General features: G+C 46.8%; 2 protein-coding genes across 3 annotated transcripts in view; one reads left to right on the top strand and one right to left on the bottom strand.

Annotated features, from left to right (window-relative positions):
- Positions 1–8,467, top strand: part of LOC135189292 (gamma-aminobutyric acid receptor subunit rho-1) — a 29,000-nt gene extending 20,533 nt beyond the window's left edge. Inside the window, exons 6-10 of the mRNA XM_064169487.1 lie at positions 300–382; positions 1,063–1,203; positions 2,343–2,495; positions 3,289–3,485; positions 4,837–8,467. Of these exons, the coding sequence (XP_064025557.1) occupies positions 300–382; positions 1,063–1,203; positions 2,343–2,495; positions 3,289–3,485; positions 4,837–5,124 (862 nt within the window). The 3' untranslated portion in view covers positions 5,125–8,467. The remainder of the gene's footprint in view (positions 1–299; positions 383–1,062; positions 1,204–2,342; positions 2,496–3,288; positions 3,486–4,836) is intronic.
- Positions 8,468–9,605: 1,138 nt separating this feature from the next.
- On the bottom strand, positions 9,606–21,617 carry PM20D2 (peptidase M20 domain containing 2). Of its 2 annotated transcripts, XM_064169488.1 has the most exons (7): positions 21,081–21,616; positions 20,849–20,997; positions 17,668–17,810; positions 13,990–14,144; positions 13,313–13,448; positions 11,563–11,670; positions 9,606–10,080 (listed from the first exon to the last, which is right to left on the bottom strand). In XM_064169488.1, exons 1-7 carry the CDS (start codon positions 21,522–21,524, stop codon positions 9,878–9,880), a joined length of 1,338 nt encoding a protein of 445 aa, XP_064025558.1. In that variant the 5' UTR covers positions 21,525–21,616; the 3' UTR covers positions 9,606–9,877. The 2 variants fall into 2 exon arrangements, with proteins under 2 accessions (XP_064025558.1, XP_064025559.1); XM_064169489.1 differs by lacking the exon at positions 11,563–11,670 and having other exon boundaries at positions 21,081–21,617.
- Positions 21,618–25,612: the final 3,995 nt, after the last annotated feature.

A 25,612-nucleotide genomic window follows, 5' to 3' on the forward strand; every position in this document is an offset into this window, starting at 1 on the left:
CAGCCTAGCATCTAATTCTTCTCACCAAAACCTCCCAGCTAGGCTCATACTAGCACAACCAAGCAGCCATTTCTCATGTCCTAACATTCTGGCCATCTTTGATTTTTTTTCATTGCTGAGGAGAAACAGCTTAGCTGACAGGGAGTGGCTTTAGCTGGGTGGAAGGTGTTCCTTTTCCAGCAGGCTGTAGCTGCTCAGCTATTTGGTTAACAAGCCCCAGCTGTACAGTGCTGCTATTTTTTCACTCATACCAGAAGCCCAGGTGTTGATGGAGCTGTTTTATTTGTTGCTCTCCCTAGAGTTACAGTGACAGCAATGTGCAATATGGATTTTAGTCGCTTCCCCCTGGACACACAGACTTGTTCCCTGGAGATTGAAAGCTGTAAGTAAAGCAAAGGGGTGGTGGAGCCAAAGGTGGCACCTCGTGGGCACCCAAACTGTGTTTGTGTGTATCAGTAGAGTCATAGAGGCAAACAGATGCGGACCAATGTGTTTAACCCACAGCTTTTCCTTTGTTTCTGTGGGTTCTAGATAAAGAGGATGGATCCTTTCTGGGTTTTGAATGGAAATCTGCTCTGTCAGCATCAAAACCAGGCTTTACATGGCTGCTCAGTCTTGATTTTAGGCTGGTCAGGCATTGGAATGAGCTGCCCAAGGAGGTGGTGGAGTCACCAACCCTGGATGTGATCTTTGGATCACATTGGGTGATTCTGTGCTCCACAGTCTCCCTGGAGATGTTCAAGGCCAGGTTGGATGAGGCTTTGAGCAACCTGTTCTAGAGGGAGGTTTGGAACTGGATGAGCTTTGAGGTCCCTTCCAATCCTGACTGCTCCTATGCTTAGAGAAACAGAAGGGTTTAGAGTACAGCAGGCATCAGGCCCGAGGGCTGTGGCAATGAGTCCACTTCTTGCCACAACCATACCCACCACTGGCGTTGTTCTCAGCTAGGTGTTGGTACCTGGAACCTCATGGGCAGCCTGGAGGATGTGTGGGCACACTCTGGGCTATGCATGAGAGCAGCTGGCTCAGTGCACCACACCAAGGTTCGCTCTGCTTCCCTAGATGCCTACACTGAAGATGACCTCATGCTCTACTGGAAGAATGGGAATGATTCCCTAAAAACAGACGAGAGGATATCGCTGTCCCAGTTCCTGATCCAGGAGTTCCACACCACCACAAAGCTCGCCTTTTACAGCAGCACAGGTGGGTACTGCAGTGCCTGCCAGAGTGGGCTGGGGCAGGAATGGGTGCTTACTGTCTCTCTGGACCCTGACCATAGAGCATTATCCATTGGGGGGTCTCCCTGTGGCCTGTCAGACCTGCCCCTGTGCCGTGCTGAGGCTGCTGTCCTTGTCACAGACTTCTGCCTTGGTGGTGGTGTGATGTGGAAGGATGCTCCCTCTGCATGATCACACCACACCCGCACATGAGTTCCTCTGACTGCATTCACTTGTCTGGAAGGTATGCTGATGAGAACTGCTTGGATAGTTGTTTCCTTGGAGCTGCTTGACTTGGTTAGTCACAGAATAACACAATTAACCAGGCTGGAAAAGAACTTCGTGATCATTGAGTCCAACCTATCACCCAGCATTATCTGATCAACTAAACCATGGCACCAAGTGCCACATCCAGGCTCTTTTCAAACACTTCCAGGGATGGTGACTCCACCACATCCCTGGGCAGCCCATTCCAGTGCCAATCACTCCTGCTGTGAAGAACTTCCTCCTAACATCCAATCTAAACCTGCCCTGGCATAGCTTAAGACTGTGTCCTCTTGTTCTGTCTCTCCTTTCATGTAGTTGTAGAGAGCAATGAGGTCTGTCTGAAGGGAGGCTGTAGCCAGGTGAGGTTGGTCTCTTCTGCCAGGCAATCAGCAATAGAACAAGGGAACATAGTCTCAAGATGTGCCAGGGGAAGTATAGGCTGGATGTTAGGAGGAAGTTGTTGGCAGAGAGAGTGATTGGCATTGGAATGGGCTGCCCAGGGAGGTGGTGAAGTCACTGTCCCTGGAGGTGTTGAAGCAAAGCCTGGATGAGGCACTTAGTGCCATGGTCTGGTTGATTGGATAGGGCTGGGTGCTAGGTTGGACTGGATGATCTTGGAGGTCTCTTCCAATCTGGTTGATTCTATGATTCTATGCCCTGAGCCTCCTCTTCTCCAGCCTAAACACCTCCAGTTCCCTCAGGTGCCCTTCACAGGGCTGTTCTCCAGCCCCCTCACCAGCCTTGGTGCCCTTGTCTGGACACGTTCAGCACTTCAACATCTTTCTTAAACTGAGGGGTCCAGAGCTGGACGCAGTACTCAAGGTGTGACTCCTCTTTTTCCCTCCCTCTCTTACACAGGGTGGTACAATCGCCTCTACATCAACTTCACCTTACGCCGACACATCTTCTTCTTCTTGCTCCAAACCTACTTCCCTGCCACCCTCATGGTCATGCTCTCCTGGGTGTCCTTCTGGATCGATCGCCGAGCAGTCCCTGCCAGAGTCCCCTTAGGTAAGACCAGCTTCATAGTGAGCAGAATCATGGAATGGTTTATGTTGGAAGGGACATCAAAGATCATTCAGTTCCAAACCCCTGCCATAGGCAGGGACACCTCCCACTAGAATAGGTTGCTCAAGGCCTCATCCAGAATCATGGAATCATAGAATTCTCCAAGCTCAGCCAGTCCAACCTAGCACCCAGCCCTGGCCAAGCAACCAGACCATGGCACTAAGTGCCTCATCCAGGCTTTGCTTCAACATCTCCAGGGACAGTGACTCCACCACCTCCCTGGGCAGCCCATTCCAATGCCAATCACTCTCTCTGCCAACAACTTCCTCCTAACATCCAGCCTAGACTTTCCCCTGGCACAACTTGAGGCTGTGTCCCCTTCTTCTGTTGCTGGGTGCCTGGGAGAAGAGACCAACCCCCACCTGGCTACAGCCTCCCTTCAGGTAGCTGTAGACAGCAATGAGGTCACCCCTGAGCCTCCTCTTCTCTAGGCTAAACACCCCCAGCTCCCTCAGCCTCTCCTCATAGGGTTTGTTTTCCAGGCCTCTCACCAGCTTTGTCGCCCTTCTCTGGACACATTCCAGCACCTCAACATCTCTCTTGAATTGAGTGGCCCAGAACTGGACAGAGAAATTTGGGCTGCCTGCACCCTCCTCAGGTGGTGAAGCCCATGGCCCAGATGTGAACCACAGTGCAAGGCACTTAGAGCCATCAAGACACGGTAGCAACAGTTGTGCTTGTGATGAAGAGTCTGGTCTGGAAGTGTCTTATGGTCTCTCTGCTGCTCTATTGCCAGGGATAACCACTGTGCTGACCATGTCCACCATCATCACCGGGGTGAACGCCTCCATGCCTCGCGTCTCCTACATCAAAGCAGTGGACATCTACCTGTGGGTCAGCTTCGTCTTCGTCTTCCTCTCGGTCCTGGAGTATGCAGCAGTCAATTACCTGACGACGGTGCAGGAGCGGAAGGAGAGGAAGCTGCGGGACAAGGTGAGGTGTCCCAGCTCCAGTGCAGCTTTATTGCCCTGGGAAAAAGTGTAGACTATGTCTCCAAAGGGTCCAAGATTTGCAGCCAGAGTGTGCTGCTCCCAGCTGCCTGGGGAGAATGCAGAAGCTGCAAAGAGACTCGAGCAGTGAGGCACTCTGGGCTATGCAGATGTGCTAGGCCACCCACCCCCACGCCCACTGCTCTTTCTTCAGAGCCTGAAGATGCTGTGTCCAGTTTTGAGAGCACCAGTTCAAGAGAGACAGAGACCTGCTGGAGAGAGTCCACTGGAGAGCCAGGAAGATGATTTGGGGACTTGAGCATCTCCCCTATGGAGAGAGATTGAGAGCCCTGGGGCTGTTCAGTCTGGAAAAGACAAGGCTGAGAGGGGATCTGATCAATGTGTACAAATAGCTGAGGGGTGGGTGTCAAGTGGAGGGGACCAAGCTCTTTTCAGTGGTCAGCAGCAATAAGCCAAGGAGCAATGGATACAAACTGGAACAGAGAAGGTTTCAGCTCAACATGAGGAGAAACTTCTTTACAGTGAGGGTGACAAAGCTCTGGCACAGGCTGCCCAGAGAGGTTGTGGAGTCTCCTTTATGATGGAAGGTTTATGTTGGAAGGGACCTCAAGGATCATCCAGTTCCAATCCCCTGCCACAGGCAGGGACACCTCCCACTAGAACAGGTCACTCAAGGCCTCATCCAAGCTGGCCTTGAACACCTCCAGGTAGGCAGCAACCACAACCTCCCTGGGCAACCTGTGCCAGTGTCTCACCACCCTAACTGCAAACAACTTCTTCCTAACAGCCAGTTTAAACTTCATCTCTGCCACTTTAAACCCATTACTCCTTGTCCTGTCATTCCAAGACCTTCTAAATAGTCCCTCCCCAGCCCTCCTGTAGGCTCCTTTCAGATACTGGAAGGCCACTCCAAGGTCTCCTTGAAGCCTTCTCTTCTCCAGACTGCAGAGCCCCAACTCTCCCAGCCTGTCCTCATAGCAGAGCTGCTGCAGCCCTCTCAGCATCTTGATGGCCTCCTCTGGACTGGCTCAAACAGTTCCATGTCCTTCCTGTGTTGGGGGGCTCCAGACCTGCACACAATACTCCAGGTGGGGTCTCAGGAGTGCAGATTAAAGGGGCAGAATCCCCTCCCTTGCCCTGCTGGCCACGCTGCTCTTGAAGCCTTCTCTCCTCCAGGCTGACAAAGGGGATGCTAAAACGGCTGTCTGTGCCCACCTGGCCACAACCCCCAACCCACCCTGTGCTTGTGCCCACCTGGCCACAACTCCCAACCCACCCTGCGCTTGTGCCCACCTGGCCACAACCCCCAACCCACCCTGCGCTTGTGCCCACAGATCCCCTGCGCCTGCAGCCTCCCCCAGCCGCGGGCCATGATGCTGGACGGCAGCTACAACGACGGGGACGTGAACGAGCTGGGGCACTACCTGTCTGAGAGCGGGGACAAGCAGGACCGGCTGATGGTGCAGCTGGCGCTGGGCAGCGAGAGGGGCGCGGGCAGGAGGAAAGCCCAGCGGTACGTCAGCATGCGCATCGACACCCACGCCATCGACAAGTACTCCAGGATCATCTTCCCGGGAGCATACATCCTCTTCAATCTGATATACTGGTCCATCTTCTCCTAACTGCCAGCCTCTCCCCCGGCCGCACAGCACCGGGGCGTTCCAAGTCACAGTCATAGGCTGGCAGAAAGAGAACAGGCAATTGGTCTAGCTGGAAGATGCAGGTCTGGGGGGGCTTGTCTGGGGGGTTAACTGGAAGACTGAGGTTTGGGTGGGTTATTATGGGCTTTAGTTGGTTTTTTGATTAGCTGCAAAACTCATCTGTGGCATAAATAACTGTGCAGGTGTCACACTTCAGCAGAAGTAGAGGGTACACAAAGTCAACTTTGATACTTACCTGAAGCTGTGCTATGTTCCTTCTTGTGCCTCACGGGCCACTGGAAACTATTTAACAGGTGACTACAATTGCCAGTTGCTTTTATATACATATATATGTATCTACACACACATATATACACTCACACACACACACATGTACACATATACACTCACACACACACACACATATAAACACACACACATATATATATACACACATATAAACACACACATGTACACATATACACTCACACACACACACACATATAAACACACACACATATATATATACACACATATAAACACACACATGTACACATATATACTCACACACACACACATATATATACACACACATATAAACACACACACATGTACATATATATACTCACACACACATATATATACACACATACATATATATATACACACACATATAAACACACACACATATACATATATACACAGCCATATATACATACACACACATATGTACACTCAAACACACGCATATACACATATGTACACTCATGCACATGTATATACACACATATGTACATTTAAACATACATATATATACACATATACACACATATGTACACTTAAAACACATATATACACACACATGTGCACACTTAAAAACATATATACACACATATGTACACTTAAAACACATATATACACACACATGTGTACACTTAAAAACATATATACACACATATGTACACTTAAAACACATATAGACACACATGTGTACACTTAAAAACATATATACACACATATGTACACTTAAAACACATATAGACACACATGTGTACACTTAAAAACATATATATACACATATGTACACTTAAAACACATATAGACACACATATGTACACTTAAACACACATATATATACACACATACACGCATATGTACACTCACACACACATATACACACACATATGTACACTTAAAACCACATATATACACACAAATGTACACTCATAGACACACATATGTACACTCACACACATATACACACACGTATGTACACTTAAACATACATATATATACACAAACATATACACACATATGTACACTCACACATATATACACATATATATACACTTAAACATATATATACACACATATGTACACTCGCACGCATATATATACACACATATGTACCCTCACACACATAGACACACACATCTATACACACATATGAACACTTGCACACACACACACACATATATATACACATACATACATATATATGTGTGTGTGTGTGTGTGTATATATATACACACACATAAAAATGGTGCATGCTCCATGTTGTGCCCCTGAAGCCTCGTTCTTGGAGCACACCTCGGCAGACTCAGCACTACAGCAGCAAGCAGAAGAATGTGCCACTTCTTGCAGCTCTGCAGGATGAGGTTGGAAATAAGCAGAAACACAAAACACAAGTCACGAGAAACACTTTGGCAAGGTTATTGGTGACTGCAGCACTGCACTGACAGCTCCACCTAGGAGTGCTTCAGACTTGTGCTGTCTTGATCAAGGAAATATTTCCAGGCTGTTTTGGCTATCTTCTTAAAACTTGGCTTGCAGTGGATATTTATCAGCGAATGAACAAACCCCCAATGCTAACCAAAGCCTCTGGGAAGCACAGGAGCCCTCTTTGAGTCTGTTTATTCGCAGAATCAGAACCATTCCAGTTGGAAAGGGCCCTCAGGATCACCAAGTCCAACCCAGAACCCCACTCTAAAAGGTGCACCCTAAACCATAGCCCCAAGCATCACATCCAAACCACCTTTAAACACATCTAGGGTTGGTGACTCCACCACCTCCCTGGGCAGCCCATTCCAAGGCCTGAACACTCTTGCTGTGAAAGATTTTTTCCTCGTGTCCAGTTTAAACCTACTCAGTGGCAGCTTGAGGCCATTCCCTCTTATTCTCTCACTAAGTCCCTGTGAGCAGAGACCAGCACCAACCTTTCCACAATGTCCTTTCGGGTAGCTGCAGCCAGCCATGAGGTGTGCCCTCAGCCTTTGTTTCAAACTAAACAGCTCCAGCTCCTTCAGTTGATGCTTGAGGTCCTTTCCAGTCCTGACAATTCTGTGTTTCTCCAGGAGATTTTTTTTCCCAAGAGTTAACAAAACCCAAACATCCAAACAAACCCAACCTATTTTCTTAGGCCAGAAACATTTCAGACAGAGGAAGGCAGAAAAGGTGATGCTAGAACAAGCAGCTGATAGGGAGGGCATAGATTGGTTTAGGTTGGAAGGGACCTCAAAGCTCATCCAGTTCCAACCTCTTGCCATGGGCAGGGACACCTCCCACTTAGAACAGTTCACTCAAGGCCACCAGGTTTGGCCTCTCTATTCTTTATTCCAACAACATATTGCCCCCCTCTTATGGGTCCAAGATTTCTTGGGCCCTCCTCGCACAGGAATGATTTAGAGTCCCTTATTGTACCAACCCATCTATTTCTACAGTTTTAAGGACAGCACAAAGAGGAGTGCCAGATTTCCTAGTAAGCTCTCCAGCTTCCTAAGAAGCTTACTGCTGTGTCGCTTGCTGCAGCACTGCACATCCCCTTTCTAGACTCATTAATCTCATACTTACATACATTTATCAGCATCTGACCAGTAATACTAAGGGAGCTTTGGAGGTAGAAATGGGAGCTGGACTTTTGAACGCTCTGGCTATTCAGTGGGAGACTGGTTTCTAGCTTCCCATGGGATTTTCAGTGCTGTCCTCCCAGCACATCTCCCAGCCTCCACGGTTGGTTTGGCATTGCTGATTTGCTTTCTTTGGGAAACTCTAGTGCCTTTTCAGTCTCATGTAAATGTGTATATAGATGCAGTCTCCAAGTACAGGAGATGTCACACACAGTCAGTTTGCTACCAGCACCTGGACTCATTAAACACTCACACACACACACTGGGTTTTGGCTTTTAACCTGTCAGTGTCTGGGGTGTGCATCAGATTTATTCACATTCTGCTCCATTCCATTTCCACAATAAAACAGAGTGATTGGTTTGGTTTGGTTTGTTTCTAGAAACAACTCAGCATCACAATAAAAGTTCACATTTGTACAGCCCTGTGTGTTTTCTACCTTCAAAAGAATGATCGAGGGAGGTGATTCTCCTCCTCTACTTCACTCTGGTGAGACCCCACCTGGAGTACTGTGTCCAGTTCCAGAGCCTCTATTACAGGAGAGACCTGGAGGTGCCAGGAGATGTTCAGTGAAGGGCCATGAGGATGGTCAGAAGGCTGGAGCTGCTATGCTATGAAGACAGGCTGAGAGAGTTGGGATTTTGCAATTAGGAGAAGAGAAGGCTCTCAGGAGACCTTCTTGTGGCCTTCTAGAATCTGAAAGGGGCTACAAGAAAGCTGCTGAGAGATTTTTGTTAGGGTGTCAGGTAGTCATAGGACCGAGGGGAATGGAGCAAAATGAGAAGCCACAGGTCACAGAGTCATTGAGGCTGGGACAAAAATGAGACAACATGAGACAGTCCTCTCAGCACCCTTGGGTGTATCCCAGCAGGGCCCATGGACTTGTGAATGTTCAATCTGTGTAGCTGATCCCTAACACTTGCAGCCCAGAAGGCAAATTGCCTCCTGAGCTGCATCAAAAGAAGCACAGCCAGCAGGTCAAGAGAGGTGATTCTGCCACTCTGCTTTGGTAGGACTTCATCTGGAGTACTGTGTCCAGCTCTGGGGCTCCCAACACAAGAGAAACATGGGCCTGCTAGAGCAGGTCTAGAGGAGCTCCACAAAGACCATCAGAGGGCAATGAGCTCTGCCCTGAGCCTCCTCTTCTGCAGCTCCCTCAGCCTGTCCTCACAGGGCTGTGCTCCAGGCCCCTCACCAGCTTTGTCGCCCTCCTGTGGACACCTGCCAGTACTGCAACATCTCTCTTGAATTGAGGAGCCCAGAACTGGCCACAGCACTGAAGGTGTGGCCTGACCAGTGTTGGGTACAAGGGAAGAATACCCTCCCTGGTCCTACTGGCCACACTGTTCCTGGTCCAGGCCAGGATGCCATTGGCTCTCCTGGCCGTCTGGGCACACTGCTGACTCATGCTCCTACTCTATAAGGCTCATCCTAAACCATACCCCAAAGCACCACATCCAAACCACCTTTAAACACATCCAGGGTTAGTGACTCCACCACCTCCCTGGGCAGCCCATTCCAATGTCAAAACCAAGTATGGAAAAAGCACTGCCAAGGGATCTAAACACTATCATTTATTCCACGATGCAACTTAAAACCAAGGTATTTGAGATGCATCTCTGAAGTTCATCCCCTTATTGAACACAGCAAACGTTGCAGCAGGACTAAATTTCACATTTCTGAAAGCAATGAAACTACTTTCATTTCCTAAAGTCCAAAATAAAAAGAAAATAAAAGAAACATTTCTTCAGCTCTGTTTAGCCAATTCCTTCTGGGACATTATTACAGCATCTCCATTAAGTTGATCCTACTGAGAGAAGTTTAATCAAGTTTAGCATGATGCACACGATCCTGTGTCAGTGCCAGACTCCTTGTTAGGTTCTGCAGGATATTTTTGCCCCTCTTCTTTTAGCTTCACCTGTCTAAAATCTTCTCTGACTTCTTCTAGCAGATCTGGCTTAAAAATGACATCCAGTGCTGTCATAGCCAAAGCTTTAGCTGTGCGTAAAGCATAGAACTGAGCATTCTGGGACCCTGCAGCAAAGAAAAAGAGGAATTTCAGGTTAGATTACTGATATGAAACCACTACCTTCTGGCATAAGGCATATCCTAGAAAAGAAAAGCTTCCAGTTTCAACTGTAAGGCACAGTTTCTTCATCTGCTTGCATGATGTCTATTTCATGGTGCCTCAACACAAATTTTCACCTGCAAGCATTTAACTATTTGTTACTGCTGTAAACAGCTAAGACTGAAGAGAGGAAAATGACTGCTCACATTTTCCTCTGTAGAAAGTGCAGTTTTGTACTATTACCTCTATTACATTTCCTGAATACTTTGCTTTATGAGTAAAAATTACTCTTCTCTTTTGGCTCATGCTTATGAGCTCTTCTGAATGTGCTGCTATAGGGATAAACCTTCTAATTCCATCTGCCTTCAGTATGAGGAGTGGTCATGCTTCCCATATATATTTGACTTCAAATACAAATAGAAGCTTTGCATTTGGCAGCTTTTTATCAGTGCACCTCTGCAATTAACTAAGTTAATTGCTTCAGGGTCTGTATTCAGCTCAGATCCCATTATGCTTGCAGAAGGCTACTCCATTTCTACAGAGGTATTCACATGCAGCCACTTTTGGATCTAGTTCTTACTCTTGTAGTTGTTCACTACACAGTAGCTTTGAATATCACCGAATCACAGAACAGTAGAGGTTGGAAGGGACCTCCAGAGATCATTAAATCCAGCCCCTCTGTCTAAAGCAGGATCACTTAGGGTAGACCACACAGGAATGCATCCAGATGGGTCTTGAAAGTCTCCACAGAGGCATATGAAAGCTTTAACCCTCTGCTCTGAAACATCTGTAATTTCTACAGATGCCAGTGGCATCCTGGCCTGGATCAGGAACAGTGTGGCCAGTAGGACAGGGGGGCTTACTCTTCCCCTGTACTCAGCACTGGTCAGGCCACACCCTGAGTACTGTGTCCAGTTCTGGGCTCCTCAATTCAAGAGGGATGTTGAGGTACTAGAGCGTGTCCAGAGAAAGATGACAAAGCTGGTGAGGGGCCTGGGACACAAAGCCTATGAGGAGATGCTGAGGGAGCTGAGGGTGTTTAGTCTGGAGAAGGGGAGGCTTGGGGGTGACTTCACTGCTGCCTACAACTCCCTGAAGGGAGGCTGTAGCCAGATAGGGGTTGGTCTCTTCTGCCAGGCAAGCAGCAACAGAAGAAGGGGACACAGACTCAAGTTGTGCCAGGGGAGGTCTAGACTGGATGTTCGGAGGAAGTTGTTGGCAGAGAGAGTGATTGGCATTGGAATGGGCTGCCCAGGGAGGTGGTGGAGTGGCCTTCCCTGAAGGTGTTTAAAAAAAAGCCTGGCTGGGTGCTAGGTTGGGTTGGATGAGCTTGGAGGTTTCTTCCAACCTGGTTAATTCTATGATCCTATGCTGTAGTGAAGAGTCAGTAACCAGTCCCTACAACACATAAGGGTTCCAAATCTCTAATCCTTTTCACTTCCACTCACCTGCAGCTTCTGTGTACTGCTCAGTATGATTCAATGCATCAGAGCCGATATAAAAATAAGGATGAAGCCCAGGGACTACAAATGTAACATTGCCAAAGTCTGTGGAACCTAGAAACAGCACAGACATTTGCTTATTAAGTGTTGAAGAGTTCTGAATGCTGTAAGAAAATGTATGATAGGTTTTATTTCCAGCCCACATCTAAACCAGAACATTCCTTTGCCTCAAAGAGTAAAACAAAAGCATTTCTGATCAGTCATTATCATCCACACAAGAAGCTCCCACACCACTGAAATGGTTTCCTTAACTAACCATCTTCAGATACTGCTCTCCACTGATCAATAATCAGTGACTGGAGTGTAAGGAAAACATACCAGCATGTTTATATCCCATTTCTTTACTGAGCATCTCCTGACAGTAAGCTGTTAATTCAGAAACAAAGGCAGCTGCAAGCTTTCACAAGCACTTGTACTCCTCTTGTACTCAGCTGTACTCCTGCCACAGCCCTTAGAACCACACCCAGCAATTCCCACTTCAACAGCATTAGCTAGGGGGCCCTGAAGCACGAACAATCTGACTTTAAACAAAACCAAAGAGAGGGCAACTGTTTTTTTCCTGTGTGGGTTTGTTTTATTATTGTTCTCAGTTATGGAAACCTTAACAGGAAAGTACTTCTGAAATTACAGTATCAAACCAAACTCCAGACAACGTTAGTGCTTTGTAGACAAAACACTTCATGCTGCAGATGTTAGTGATGATTCTTTTGTGCCTGACTAGCACTTTCAGTATGTTAGTACCCATCTCATAGCACTGCCTTATCCTCCTCATGATACCACCCAGAGGCATCATCCAGTAGATCCTTCACAGTAAATCATCCAAGAGTCTGAGACTACTTCTTGAGGTTTGTTTCCTTTTGCCACCCAAAGAAGCAATCCACTCAGTCTTTGTTGAAATGACATTTAGAAGCTGGAGAAATCAACATATCAGCCATTGTGAAATTCAGACCCCAGAGGAAGTATAGATTTGTAGCAGAGGAAAATAGGGATCACCAGCTAGGATATCATTTAACCCTTTCTCAGGCCAGTCAGAGCTGCCAAGTGCTTCTTTCTTTAGCAATGCAGCAAAATGCCTGTTCCAAAGATCTGAAGTTATTTGTAGCCTCCATATCATGACACTTTATGGAGAAAATGTATTGCTAATGCCTTAAGACTTTGCAGTTCAGTGACTGAAGAATTTTCACTTGGAAGCATACAGTGATTGAAGGCAAGTCCCCACAGCCTACACTGTGATCCAAGAGGACAAGACAAGCTCTGCCTGCTTCCAGTATCTAAAGGGGGCTTATGGGGGGGCTGAGGACAGACTACTGACAAGGTCCAGTAATGGCAGGATGAGGAGGAATGGGTTTAAAGTGGCAGAGGGGAGATCTAAACTAGATGTTAGGAAGAAGTTCTTTACAGTGATGGTGGTGAGATGCTGGCACACGTTGCCCAGGGAGGCTGGCTGTGGCTGCTCCCTCCCTGGGGGTGTTCAAGGTCAGGCTGATGAGGCCTTGAACGACCTGTTCTAGTGGGACATGTCCCTGCCTATGTTGGGGGGTTGGAACTGGATGATCTTCGAGGTCCCTTCCAACCTACCTAAACCATTCTACAATAAACTACATTTAACTCAGCTTTATCCTTTTATTTCATACACTTAAGAGTTGATCAACCTAAGCTTAAATGAGAACAACCAAAAAACCTCAGATAGAGTTACCTGACAAAGCATTCAAGATAGAGTCATCCGATACAAATTCTATTCCAAGCTTCTTCCCATTCTCCTTGTAAGCCTTCTGCAGGCTTTTATTTGGAAGCACATTGTAGTAATCATTTTCCCCACCTTTTATCTCCACCTAGACAAAAAAAAAAACCACCCAAATGATTAGAAATTTCCTCCCCTTGACTTAAGGCAGCTTAATGTGAGACCAGAAAATAAAGTAAGCAGATGCTCAGACTTCAGGCCCCTGTCAAAACAGACCCAAGTGTTGAGATTCTTTCAAAAATAAACCACTCTGCCAAATATTACTCTTGGCCAAAACATTGCATGCACCAAATTGCAGAAGTGTGGATGGCATGGGGAGCACCTCCAAACCAGGAAACAAACACTTCCTGCAACAGCATATGATGATTGCCATTTCAGGTGCCATTAAGCTTCAGAGAAACCAGCTGACCTCTGGAGGTCTCTCCCAACTTGTATTACTCTATGATTTTGTGGCATCCTATTTATAAACCAAAGCCTTCAGGAACACAAAGCAACAGAGCAGCCTCTGGAATCAGAGAAACTCAGATGTGTTTCAGCTCAACACCATCCTGCAAGCCTCCATTTCCTGTTCTGGTTATGTGTTCTGTATCTGGTTCAGTGTTACAGAAACATGCCCATAAACAGGTTCTTACTTTGCATCCTGTGGCCAGTGCTGCAGATCTGAAGCAGTTCTCAACCTTTTCTGTCAGAAGAGAAAGATCTTTCATGGAAGGGGCACGCAAGTAAAACTCCAGTTCAGTGTAGGAAGGAATGATGTTAGGTTTCACACCACCATTCTTTATTACACCTGCAGAAAGGGAAAAGTCATTTAATCAGTGCTGAATGCAACTTGCTTCATCTTCAGCTGTGCCATGAAACTCCTTGCTCATGAGCTAAATGTAAACAAAACCCAGCAAAACAAAACCTGAGCATAAAATCCAAAGAATGTCAAAACCACAGTACACGGACAAAGTTTCTTCATCACACCAGCTAAATGGAACATGCACATGGTTTCCATCAAAACTTCACTGCATTTTGGTTATAAACCAAAGAGCAGTCAAGCTAGCACTTGTAATTAAACCCCAGAAATGAAATCCATCAGAGTCATGAAGCAATCTGGCTGCCACTGAAAGAAAAAGCTTTATCATGATGGCCACTCTGCAGCCCAACTTTTAAAGCTTTCCTCAACTAGATGGTTTCCAACTTACTTTGCCACCTTGGAGAGAAAGAAGTTGCATTTCTCAGCAATGCTGGAGTAAGGTGTGTGCTGCAGTGCAGAGAAAGTTCATCAGATTCCTCCTGCTAACTCTTTAGGAATATTGGAATGTGTAATACATGGGTTTGTTCAAGAGTGGAGTTTGAGTGGAAAGTGTTCCCTCAGGAAAATGAGCTGACAGCTACACAGCTTTCAATTATGGCATCAGAGGCATGTGGGGAGGAATTGTTTCAGTGTGAGGGTGACAGAACACTAGAACAGGCTGCCCCGGGGAGTTGTGGTGTCTCCCTCTCTAGAGATATTCAAAATCTGCCTGCATGTGCTCCTGTGTGATCTGCTCTGGGTGATCCTGCTCTGGCAGGGGGGTTGGACTGGATGAGCTTTGGAGGTCACTTCCAGCCCATGATTAGCACAGAAGACATTAATATTTAGGCATTTCAGCAGCAAAACATTGTAGACCTCAGTTCTACAGTAGATGACTTTCAATAGCCTGTTTGTTTCCCTGGCCTCCAGCCCTCAATTTATATCATAGAATCAACCAGGTTGGAAGAGACCTCCAAGATCATCCAGTCCAACCTAGCACCCAGCCCTGTCCAGTCAACCAGACCATGGCACTAAGTGTCCCATCCAGGCTTTTTTTGAACACCTGCAGGGAAGGCAACTCCACCACCTCCCTGGGCAGCCCATTCCAATGCCAATCACTCTCTCTGCCAACAGCTTCCTCCTAATATCCAGCCTATACCTCCCTTGGCACAGCTTGAGACTGTGTCCCCTTGTTCTATTGCTGGTTGCCTGGGAGAAGACCCTAACCCCACCTGGCTACAGGCTCTCTTCAGGTAGTTGTTTATTCCATATATGTGGACTAAACTTTGCTCTCTGTGGAATCTGAGAAACTATCTGCTGCATGAAGTTACTGATGTATGTCACTGAAACCTGCAAAAGACACCACTGTCAGCATTGCAAACAGGCAGCAAATCTTCACTTTTTGTTCCAATTTAAGAACAGGGTCCTAAATTGTAAATAAAATTAGAGAGCATTTGAGAGTACATCCCAGAAGGGGCTGAAGAGAACACAAGAGATCAATTTATCCCACTTCAATGGTTTGTTATTTTTCTCTATAGGTGGGAGTTCAGAGAGTTCTTTCTCTCTTGCTTGCTTATTTTTCCCACTGTCTTTCCCTTTGGCCTTGCCTGCTCTGTACTAATTATTGTTTGGGTTACTGATAAGAAGAGAGAGATGATATTGTGGTGCCTGAGCTTTCTGCCTAGTTGTGTATGTATAAATCTATTTGTATATGTTTATTACCTTTTATATTTAGCCTGCTTTATAGATAATCAGTTCCTTTTACTTCCAAATTCTGAGCAGCATGGTAACTTACCTTTGAGGGGGAAATCCCAAAGCCTTAAGTGGTTACTCAAGTAAGAGTTTTAGGCTGATGAAACACTAACTTACAGAAGCCCACAATTTAAAGTACAGTACTGCATCATTGCACTGAAGTAGTGTAGTCACTTAAAATACTACAAAATAGCATCATTTTGTTTAGTTTTTAATCTTTGACATCATGGCAGTGGCCAGAACTAACTGCTGGAAATAGGCTTACAGGAGAGATTCTAAAGAGGGCATCAATGCCTAGGTAAAGGCTGCCTGAATTTTATGTCTTTGCACTTGAAGTTACAGTTTAGAAAGGGGGAAAAATTATAGAACCATAAAATGGGTTAGGTTGGAAGAGACCTCAAAGATCATCCAGTTTCGACCCCCCACCACAGGCAGGGACACCTCCCACTAGAACAGGTTGCTCAAGGCCTCATCCAGCCTGGCCTTGAACAGCTCCAGGGAGGGAGCAGCCACAACCTCTCTGGGCAGCCTGTTCCAGCATCTCGCCACCCTCACTGTAAAGAACTTCTTCCTAACACCCAGTTTAAATCTCCTCTCTACCAGTTCAACCCCATTACTCTTCATACTGTCATTACCAGACCTTGTCAGTAGTCCCTCCCCAGCCCTCCTGCAGCCCACTTCAGATATCAGAAGGCTACTAGAAGGTCTCCTTAAAGCCTTCTCTTCTCCAGGTTGAAGAGACCTAACTCTTATAGCCTGTCCTCATAGGAGAGGTGTTCCAGCCCTCTGATCAACTTTGTGGCCCTCCTCTGCACTCACTCCAATAGTTCTCTAAGTTCTAAGCTTACTTTGGTCCATGGCCTTGATTTCCTTAAAGTCAATGTATGTGTTTTTGCAGAGGTGTAAAATTAAATACCTCTGAAAAATGAAGTATTACTTACTGCATCATGTTTGTATTACAGAATCAGAATTGCAGAATCAGTCAGGGTTGGAAAGGACCACAAGGATCTTCCAGTTCCAACCCCCCTGCCATGGGCAGGGACACCCCACCCTAAATCAGGCTGGCCAGAGCCTCCCTCAACCACCTCCCAGGGCAACCCATTCCAGGCTCTCACCACTCTCATGCTGAACAACTTCCTCCTCATGTCGAGTCTGAATCTCCTCACCTCCAGCTTTGCTCCACTCCCCCTAGTCCTGTCACTCCTTGGTAGTCTAAAAAGTCCCTCCCCAGCTTTTTGTAGGCCCCCTTCAGGTACTGGATGTGTTAGGCATTCTACTAATTGAGTGGCACTTGTTGGAATGGTGCAGTGATCTACAGTGACTGAAATTTATCTGCTCAGGTACCAAAAGAAAGACAGACCCCCATAGTTCTGGTTAGCAGCCCATGTCAAATAGATACTTGCTGGATTCTGATGTTTAATATCTACTACACATCAGAATAGGAAGGTCATTTTGCTTTTGCACTAAGACATGTAAACCACTAAGCTTGACTTACAGTCCTTTGCCATCATGCATGTCTTGTTGTACAGTGAATTTCAGAAGCTGAAGTTCACAGGATCCCAGGATGTTGGGGGTTGGAAGAGACCCCTGAAAGTCATCAAGTCCAACCCCTCTGCCAGAGCAGGACCAAATAATCTTGCTCAGGTTGCACAGGAAACTGCCTTTTAGCTCTGAGCTCAGGTTTCCCTTATTACACCCAACAGAAAGGCTTTTCCAAGTTAAGATTGAGAAACTTTGCCATTTGCCTAATGATGGACATTAGATTTAATGAGGATCTCACCATGAACTCTCCAGGTCGGTTTCATTTGCTGTCTTAAAACAGACAGATTGTTGTATGCAAGAACAGCAGCATCTAATGCATTAACTCCTTCCCAAGGATAAGCAGCAGCATGAGAAGCTTTTCCATAGTATTTCACAGTCACACTAGGAAATAAAAGGCATTGCTTTATTTGGTTTTCATTCACTGAAAAAATAAGAAGACTTCTAAAATGTTCCTTTTGTTCACACAAATACTCTGTGTCATTCAAATTTGGTGCAGAACAAACAATTTGCCCAGCAAAATTGAACAATCTCTGGGTGTGAGAAGATGCTGAAAGACTTCTAAGAAAATCAACAAAATGGGATGAAACCAAGAGCCAGTCAGGCAAAGAGTTACCAGCTCCATAGCGCTGTGCAGCCTTTCCTGAGAAGCACGTTGCTGTCACCCAAAAATGCCTGTTGTTAAGACTCAAAGTTACTAACATTCTACACAAAGGAGAGCAAATTATTTCCCCAATTCAAATTTAGAAGCTGATTGTTCCAATTCTTGTCAAAGAAAGAAAACATTTACAGTATATAAGGACAGCAAAGTTCATATACTCATAAGTTCATAACCCATGCCTAAATAATCAAAGTCAGGATTTACAAGTGTGGCAGAGGCATAGATTAGTGTAAAATATACTTTACTATGCTACAGCAAAAATGTTCTTTTCCTGCTGGTAGAAAGGCTTGCAACAAGGAATAAATTTAGTGCCAAGGTTATCCACCAGCTTCGTAGAAGTCAAAATACTGCACCTGAATATATCCAGTAAGAACTAATGCTCTGCTTCATCTGAGAGTCATCTACATTAAGACTTACAAAATAATTTAGTATTCAATATTATTTGGAAACTGAGACAAATGTTAAATACCAACTAAGGGATTGTTATTTATCAAATACACAAACACTGTTTTTTTCCCAACAGTAGAGACTTTTACTCTGGTGACATTCAACATTCAGCTCTTCGCATAAAAAAACTCCATCCTCCAAAAAGCTCTGCCCTGAGATGCACAACTTCTACTCTGCCAGGCCCAGCCTAACTTGCTTGTCCCTTTGCCTTGCACAAATGGCAACTTAGCCACTTATCCTGAACTGATCCCCAATGCTCTGAAGCACACCACAGCTGTAAGTTAATACCAGACCTTAAATACTAGATAGCAAAGAAGGACACAACAGAGTGCACTGCTGCATCAGAAAACATCTGCTTTTGCCCACTACCCAAATTACAAATACCCTTCTGCACTCCCTCTCATCCTCCAAAACAATCACACATTCATTTCTGTAAGGGATGAGTTGTATTTGCAATCTATTATCACTATGAAATAAAGAGAAGAAAACTAATTCAGTTGCATCCTAGACTGCAGCCTTTCAAATCAACTCAGAGAGAAGGCAGGACAGATCCTTGGACAGTCCCTAAAACACAGAGAGAAGGCAAAAGTGGAGCAGCAAGTCATGCTGTAGTGTTGGTCTTTTCCCTCACAAGAAACATGCACTCCTTGATAAAAAAAATATTCTTTCAGCATTCTTTTTCTTGTACTTCTATTGCTACACAAATGCCACCCTCTCAGAAAACACTCAGTGGATTTTGGTGAATACCACCACCCTAAGCCAGCAGAAGGTGAATCCTGCTTGTCCAACAAGAAAGGGAAGGATAAGTGAATAAAAATCAGCAGATCTAGGCATGTTAGCCCAGTACATTAGTTTTATTTCAGCTTTTAGAGCAGCCATTCAGTGATTACCACTCCTTAAATTCCTTGGAAACAACCAAAAGTCAATTATGAATTATCAAAACAGTATTTGTACCCTTGGAATCTTCTAATTACACAAATCACAACAAAATTTGGTAGTTCAGGCTTTTGGAGGTAAGAAGCTTCTGCCCTCTTCTTCGACTCCATGCCTCCTCCATATTCAAGACTTAAAGGCTCTCTAGGACTTGCACTCTACAGCAAGCTATGGTGTCTGAAAGGAGGTTTCCAAATCTTACTGTCCCAAGCTCAAGAGGCTGTTGCAAGAGCTGAAATGCATAGACAAAGCTATCATTGAAGATTGTATCTTGAAGATTATAGTCTTAAGGCACAGAGACTTGGCAGGGTAAGATCTCAGGATCAAGAATCATTAGTAAGTATGACATAAAACATAGTAAAGAACCTGTTGACAATACTGATGGAATACCAGGAAACCAGAGAGGGGTTACATTACAAGAAGAACACTCTGGTCTTACAGATTGGCAGAGGAAGAACAGAATGAAGCTCAAAACCGTTTAGAATTACCATGCATTTACAAACCAAGCATTTGTCTAAAAGTTGACTGCTTGAAAACGATTAGAAAGGCAGCCTCAAACACGTCAACTGTCTCCAAAATGATTAAGAGGCATCAGCTGAGTAAGGTGTAAGGGTAAAGTCAACTTCATGGACTGTGTGCAAGCCTGCTTATGCACACCCAGAGAAAAGTACTTCAAGGTCCATCAAGTCACTTCAAGTACAAACGAACAAGGGCTGTGACTCAACAACAGGGCTCACCAAAAGATCCCAAGGCTTCATTTCTGTCGCTGCCAATGGCTAACTGGAAAGAAAGAGCTGAGTGAGGCTCTGATTACTGTCTATACTTATACTGGGGGGAAACACTAAGGAAAGGCACCAAGTACTTCGAAGACAAAGCTGATGTGGGAGTTAAAAAGATATAAAATGGTTGTAATTAAATTTAGCCTGGAAGTTAGTAATTAACCTGAGCAGCAGTCATGCTTAGCTGCCTCTTTCAGAAGTGGTCATCAGAAACACTTTCAAAACTGGCTAAAACACATAGAAAGAACTAAATTACTTTGTGCCTATGAAAGAAAGGATCTACGATGCAGACAGATTCCTTCTAGGTGCATTTTGGTCTTTCTCTTCCCAGACAGGCCACATTTAAAAGGAAATGTCTGAAAACCTCGGAAGAACGAATGGGGTTTTGGGACACATCTGAGATGCTCACAGAGCAATCGAAGGTCTTTAACGTTGCGCTCTGGAGCGTTCAATCTCAAGAGTGTCCTGAAGACTGAGCTGGCTCAGCTGGCTGCAAATGCCTCTTCTGAAGGACGCCTGCAAGGTCCTGGGCTCTACGTTCAGCCCCTTCTTAAGAGCAGAGCAGTGACAAGCCAGCCCTTCCCAGCTAACCCCTCACTCACTCGTGCTCGGCCACATCGGGCAGGTAAGCGGCGTCTTCTTGCGAAGGGTGTGCCATGAAAACCACATCCAGGCCGTCAAACGCCCCAGCCTTTATCAGCTCTATTTTGCCTCCTCCTTGTTCTTCCGCAGGCGTCCCCAGCACGGTGATCTGCAGCACAAACGCGGACAGTCAGGACCCGAGTGGCCCGCGGGGGCCCAGGTGACCGCCTCCGCCCTCGGGAGGGCTCTCACCTGGACGGCGACGGACGGCGGCTGCGGCAGGCTCTCCAGGGCGGCCTTCAGCCCCAGCGCGGCGCCGGCTCCCACCTCGGCGATGAGGTTGTGCCCGCAGGCGTGGCCGATGCCGGGCAAAGCGTCGTACTCGCAGAGGAAGGCGAGGCGGCGCGGGCGGGCGCCCTGGGGGGCGGCGGTGCCCCACTCGGCGCGGAAGGCCGTGGCCAGCTTGTAGCGCGGCTGCACGGCCCAGGAGGCGCCCGGCAGCTCCCCGCTGCCGAAGAAGCGGGTCATGGTGTCGTGCGCCCGGCGCTCCTCGTAGGCCAGCTCGGGCCGGCTCCAGATGTCGCGGCTCAGCCCGCCCAGCCGCGCCGCGTTCAGCTCCACGCTGTCGCACGCCCGCTGCTTCAGCACCTCCAGCGCCACGGCGGGGCCGCCCTGCGGCGGCTCCTGCGGCCTCATGAGGCAGCGGCCAGGCGGCCCCAGCAGCACCTACCCACGCAACAACCACTCCCACCCCCACTGCCCCCGGCCACCTCTCGCCACCGCCGTGTGAGCCCGGCGCTGCCGCCACCACCCCCTTTTATCACCTCCTCGGTGCCAAGCGGCACGCCGGGAAGCGTAGTTCGTCGCCTGGGTTGGCCTGTGGGCAGCGCCCGGCTAGAACTACCTGTCCCAGCGCTCCCGGGGGCCCGTCCTGCCCCGCCTGGGCCGCCGGGGGAGCTCTGCAGGCGTCCGCCGTCGGAGAGCCGCCGAGGGAGACATGGAGCGGTTCAGGTTGGGAAACACTTTTCAAGGTCATCCAGTGCAGTGCCCCTGCAGAGCGCAGGGACGTCTCAAGTAGGGTTAGGTTGTTTAGAGTCCTGTCCGACCTCGCCTAGAATCGCAGAATTGGAAAGCCCCAATAAGGACTCCCTCAAGCCTCCTCTAATGCAAGCTGAGCGATCACAGAATGCTGGAGGTTGAGATGATCCTCCAGACGCCATTGAGTCCAACTCCCCTGCAAAGCAGGACCACTTAGGGCAAGTCACAGAGGAAGGCGCCCAGGCAGGTGAAGATCTCCGGAGAAGGGCACTGCACAGCCTCAGCCCATTCCACTGCTCCAGCACCCTCACAGTAAGAAGGTTTTTTCTCACGCTGAGGTGCACTTTCCTGTGATTGAGTTTATGTCCATTGCCCCTTGTCCTGTCACTGGGTGCCACTGAAAAGAGACTGTTTCCATCCTCTTGGCAGCCTCCTTTCACAGCTCTGTAGACAGCGATGCGTTCCCCTCTCAGCCTTCTGTTCTCCAGACTGAACAGCTCCAGGTCTCTCAGTCTTTCCTTGTAAGACAAGGGCAGAAAGGAAGATCCAGGAAGCTATAGACCTGTCAAGTCTAACCTTGGTACCAGGGAAGGTCATCTCAAATCCATCATAGGTCATATAGACAACAACCAGGGCATCAGGCCAAGTCAGCATGGCTTTAGGAGGGGCAGGTCCTGCCTGACCAGCCTGATCTCCTGGCTACTGGATGAGGAAAAGGCTGTCAACTCCTAGACTTTGGAAAAGCCTTTGATACTGTTCCCCACACAATTCTTGTAGGCAAATTGGCTACTCATGGCTTGGCTGAGCACACTGTCTCCTGGATAAAGCACTGGCTGGAGAGGAGGGCCCAGAGAGGGGTGGTCAATGGAGTTACAGCCAGTTGGTGGCCAGGCACTACTGGTGTTCCTTAGGGATCTGTATGGGGACCACACAGGATAGGGGGTAATGAGTTTAAGCTGAAATAGGGTAGAGTTGCATTACATTGAAGGAAGAAGTTCTCCTCTGTGAGGATGGTGAGGCACCGAAACAAGCTGCCCAGAGAGGTTCTGGACGCCTCATCTCTGGAAGTGCTCAAGGCCAATTTAGATAGAGCTTTGAGCAACTTGGTATAGTGGAAGGTGTCCCTGTCAAGTTCCAAGGAGGTTGGAACTACAGGGTGTTTAAGGTCCCTTCCAGCCTAAACCATATCTATGATTTTCTCCAACGTCTCCTTTAGTTTTTTTTCCATCCAGAAGTTCATCTGTCCACCTTGTCCAGGTCCCTCTGCAGAGCCCTCCTACCCTGCAACAGATTGAGACTAGCTCTCAACTTGGTGTCATCTACAAACTTACTAATGGTGGACTCAATTCCCTCATCCAGATCATCACTAAAGATATTAAACAGGATCGGGCCCAGCACTGATCCCTGAGGGACACTACTAGTGACAGCTGCCAACTGGATGTGGCACCATTCACCACCACTCTCTGGTCCCAGCCATCCATTGAGTTCTTGACCCAGCAGACTGCACCTGAGACATGAAGTGCAGTTTCAGTGCAAAGTCCAAGAGCTTAACTCAAGCTGCTCCCACCCTCCCTTGGCATTTTCTGCTTTAAACACAGCTTTATCCTGAAGCAGCTTAGAATTATCTGCATTTCCAGCCTGCTGGGTCTGCTGTGTGGGTGGTATCCTCTGGGAGAGAGGCAGCAATATTTCAAATGGATGCAGTTATTTTCCAAACAATCACTCCCATGCACCATTAACCACAGAGGCTGGTGTAAGCTTTGCTGGGTTTAGACTGGTTTGACAAAACAGTGCTTTTCTATCTGGTGCAGATTCCCCTTTGCACTCTGAAAGCTGCAAGAATGCAGTGAGGGCTCGGTTGTGATCTGTACTTATGCTTTATGCTGTTTCATTTTTCCAGACAGGGTGAGAGGTTTTTTTTTAACAAGGAATGTCAGCTGACTCCAAGAAAAGTCCAAAAGTTGCCTGGTGTAAGCATTGCCTACCAGGGAACTGTTTAAAAGACAAGCCTAGATAAGCTCCCATTTCTTTATTTGGTTTGGCTCTCTGAAGAGTTGCATAAAACTTACCAACTATTATGGGGCACCTTGAAGTTTGCACAGCAGTATGTAAACAGAGAATTAAATGCCTGATAGCCAATACTCTTAACACATAAACCTTACTGTCTGCTTGCTCTTTCCTTCATCCTTGATCTTTACTTTTGTAACAGCAAGAAAAATGTCAAACATCAGGGATCTTCCCTTGGAGGATAAGGGCTTGAACCCCTCTCAGTCCTCCAGTATTCTATGATCTGATTCTGTGATTCTGCAATACAGAAGTCTTGCCCAACGATGCCCTTTTATTTCTCACAGTATTAGATTTACTTATGTATTTTAACATCCAATATTGTCATGCATTTTGCATTATACTATTGCTCAGTTGCTATATTTGTACCATCTCTAGAGCAGCAGCAGCATTATGGCTATAATGCTATCTCAGCTCTAAAGATTTGTGATGGAAATGGCCTGATCACATAGGTGTCTGTCCCATTGAGACACTTGGTGCTAAAACAGCTCAATTACTGACTCCATCAGCTGTTATTTGTCTAATTATTATAATGCCTGATACATTATATTTGACCATATCTTATATGTCTAGTTCCTTTCTCTCTCTAACAGGCAGATTTTGCTTATTTGAGGTCAGATAAATTCAGTGATTGATTTCATAACATGACTTACTAACTGGGCAATAAGCACAAACTGCCCAGAGTGGAAGGAAAAAGTGATCCTAAAATCACAGAATCACAGAACATTAGAGGTTGGAAAGGACCTCCAGAGATGATAGAGTCCAACCTCCCTGTCAAAAGCAGGATCATCCAGGGTAGTCTGCACAGGAATGCATCCAGGAGGGTTTGGAAAGTCTGCAGAGAAGGAGACTCCACAACCTCTCTGGGCAGCCTGTCCCAGGGCTCTGTCACCCTCGCTATGAAGAAGTTTCTCCTCCTGTTGATCTGAAACCTTCTCTGTTCCAGTTTGGATCCATTGCTCCTTGTCATATTACTGTGCACCACCAAAAAGAGCTTGGCCCCTTCCGCTTGACACCCACCCCTCAGGTATTTATAGACCTTGGTTGCATCCCCTCTCAGTTTTCTCTTCTGACTAAACAGTGAACAGCTTAAGTCTCTGTCGCTGTCATCTCTCTACAGCCTAAGCAAAACCCTGCATCACTTTTGGGTAGGACAGGAGCCTGCACAACACCACTTAACTGCTGGCTTTACCACTGCTCATTTAGTGACTGACTCATGCACCACTTGTGGTGTGGACAGCACAGGAAATAAACACACAGAGAGCAGGCTGCCATAAAGTCACAGAGTCACAGAAACGTTCAGGTTGGCAAAGCCCCTCAGGATCACCAAGTCCAACCCAGAACCCTACTCTACAAGGTGCACCCGAGACCATAGGGTGCCCCAAGCACCACATTCAAATGACCTTTAAACACATCCAGGATTGATGACTCCACCATCTCCCTGGGCAGCTCATTTCAATGCCTGACCACTGTTTCTGTGAAAAAAAAACAAAACAATTCCTCATGTCCCATCTAAACCTACCCAGTGGCAGCTTAAGGCCATTCCCTCTTCTTCTATCACTAACTCCCTGTGAGAATAGATCAGCACCAACCTCTCCACAACGTCCTTTCAGGTAGCTGTAGACAGCCATGAGCTCTGCCCTCAGCCTCCTATTTTTCAAACTAAACTGTTCCAGCTCCTT

The sequence above is a fragment of the Pogoniulus pusillus genome, chromosome 31 (assembly GCF_015220805.1).
Source record: "Pogoniulus pusillus isolate bPogPus1 chromosome 31, bPogPus1.pri, whole genome shotgun sequence".
Classification (NCBI taxonomy): Eukaryota; Metazoa; Chordata; class Aves; order Piciformes; family Lybiidae; genus Pogoniulus; species Pogoniulus pusillus.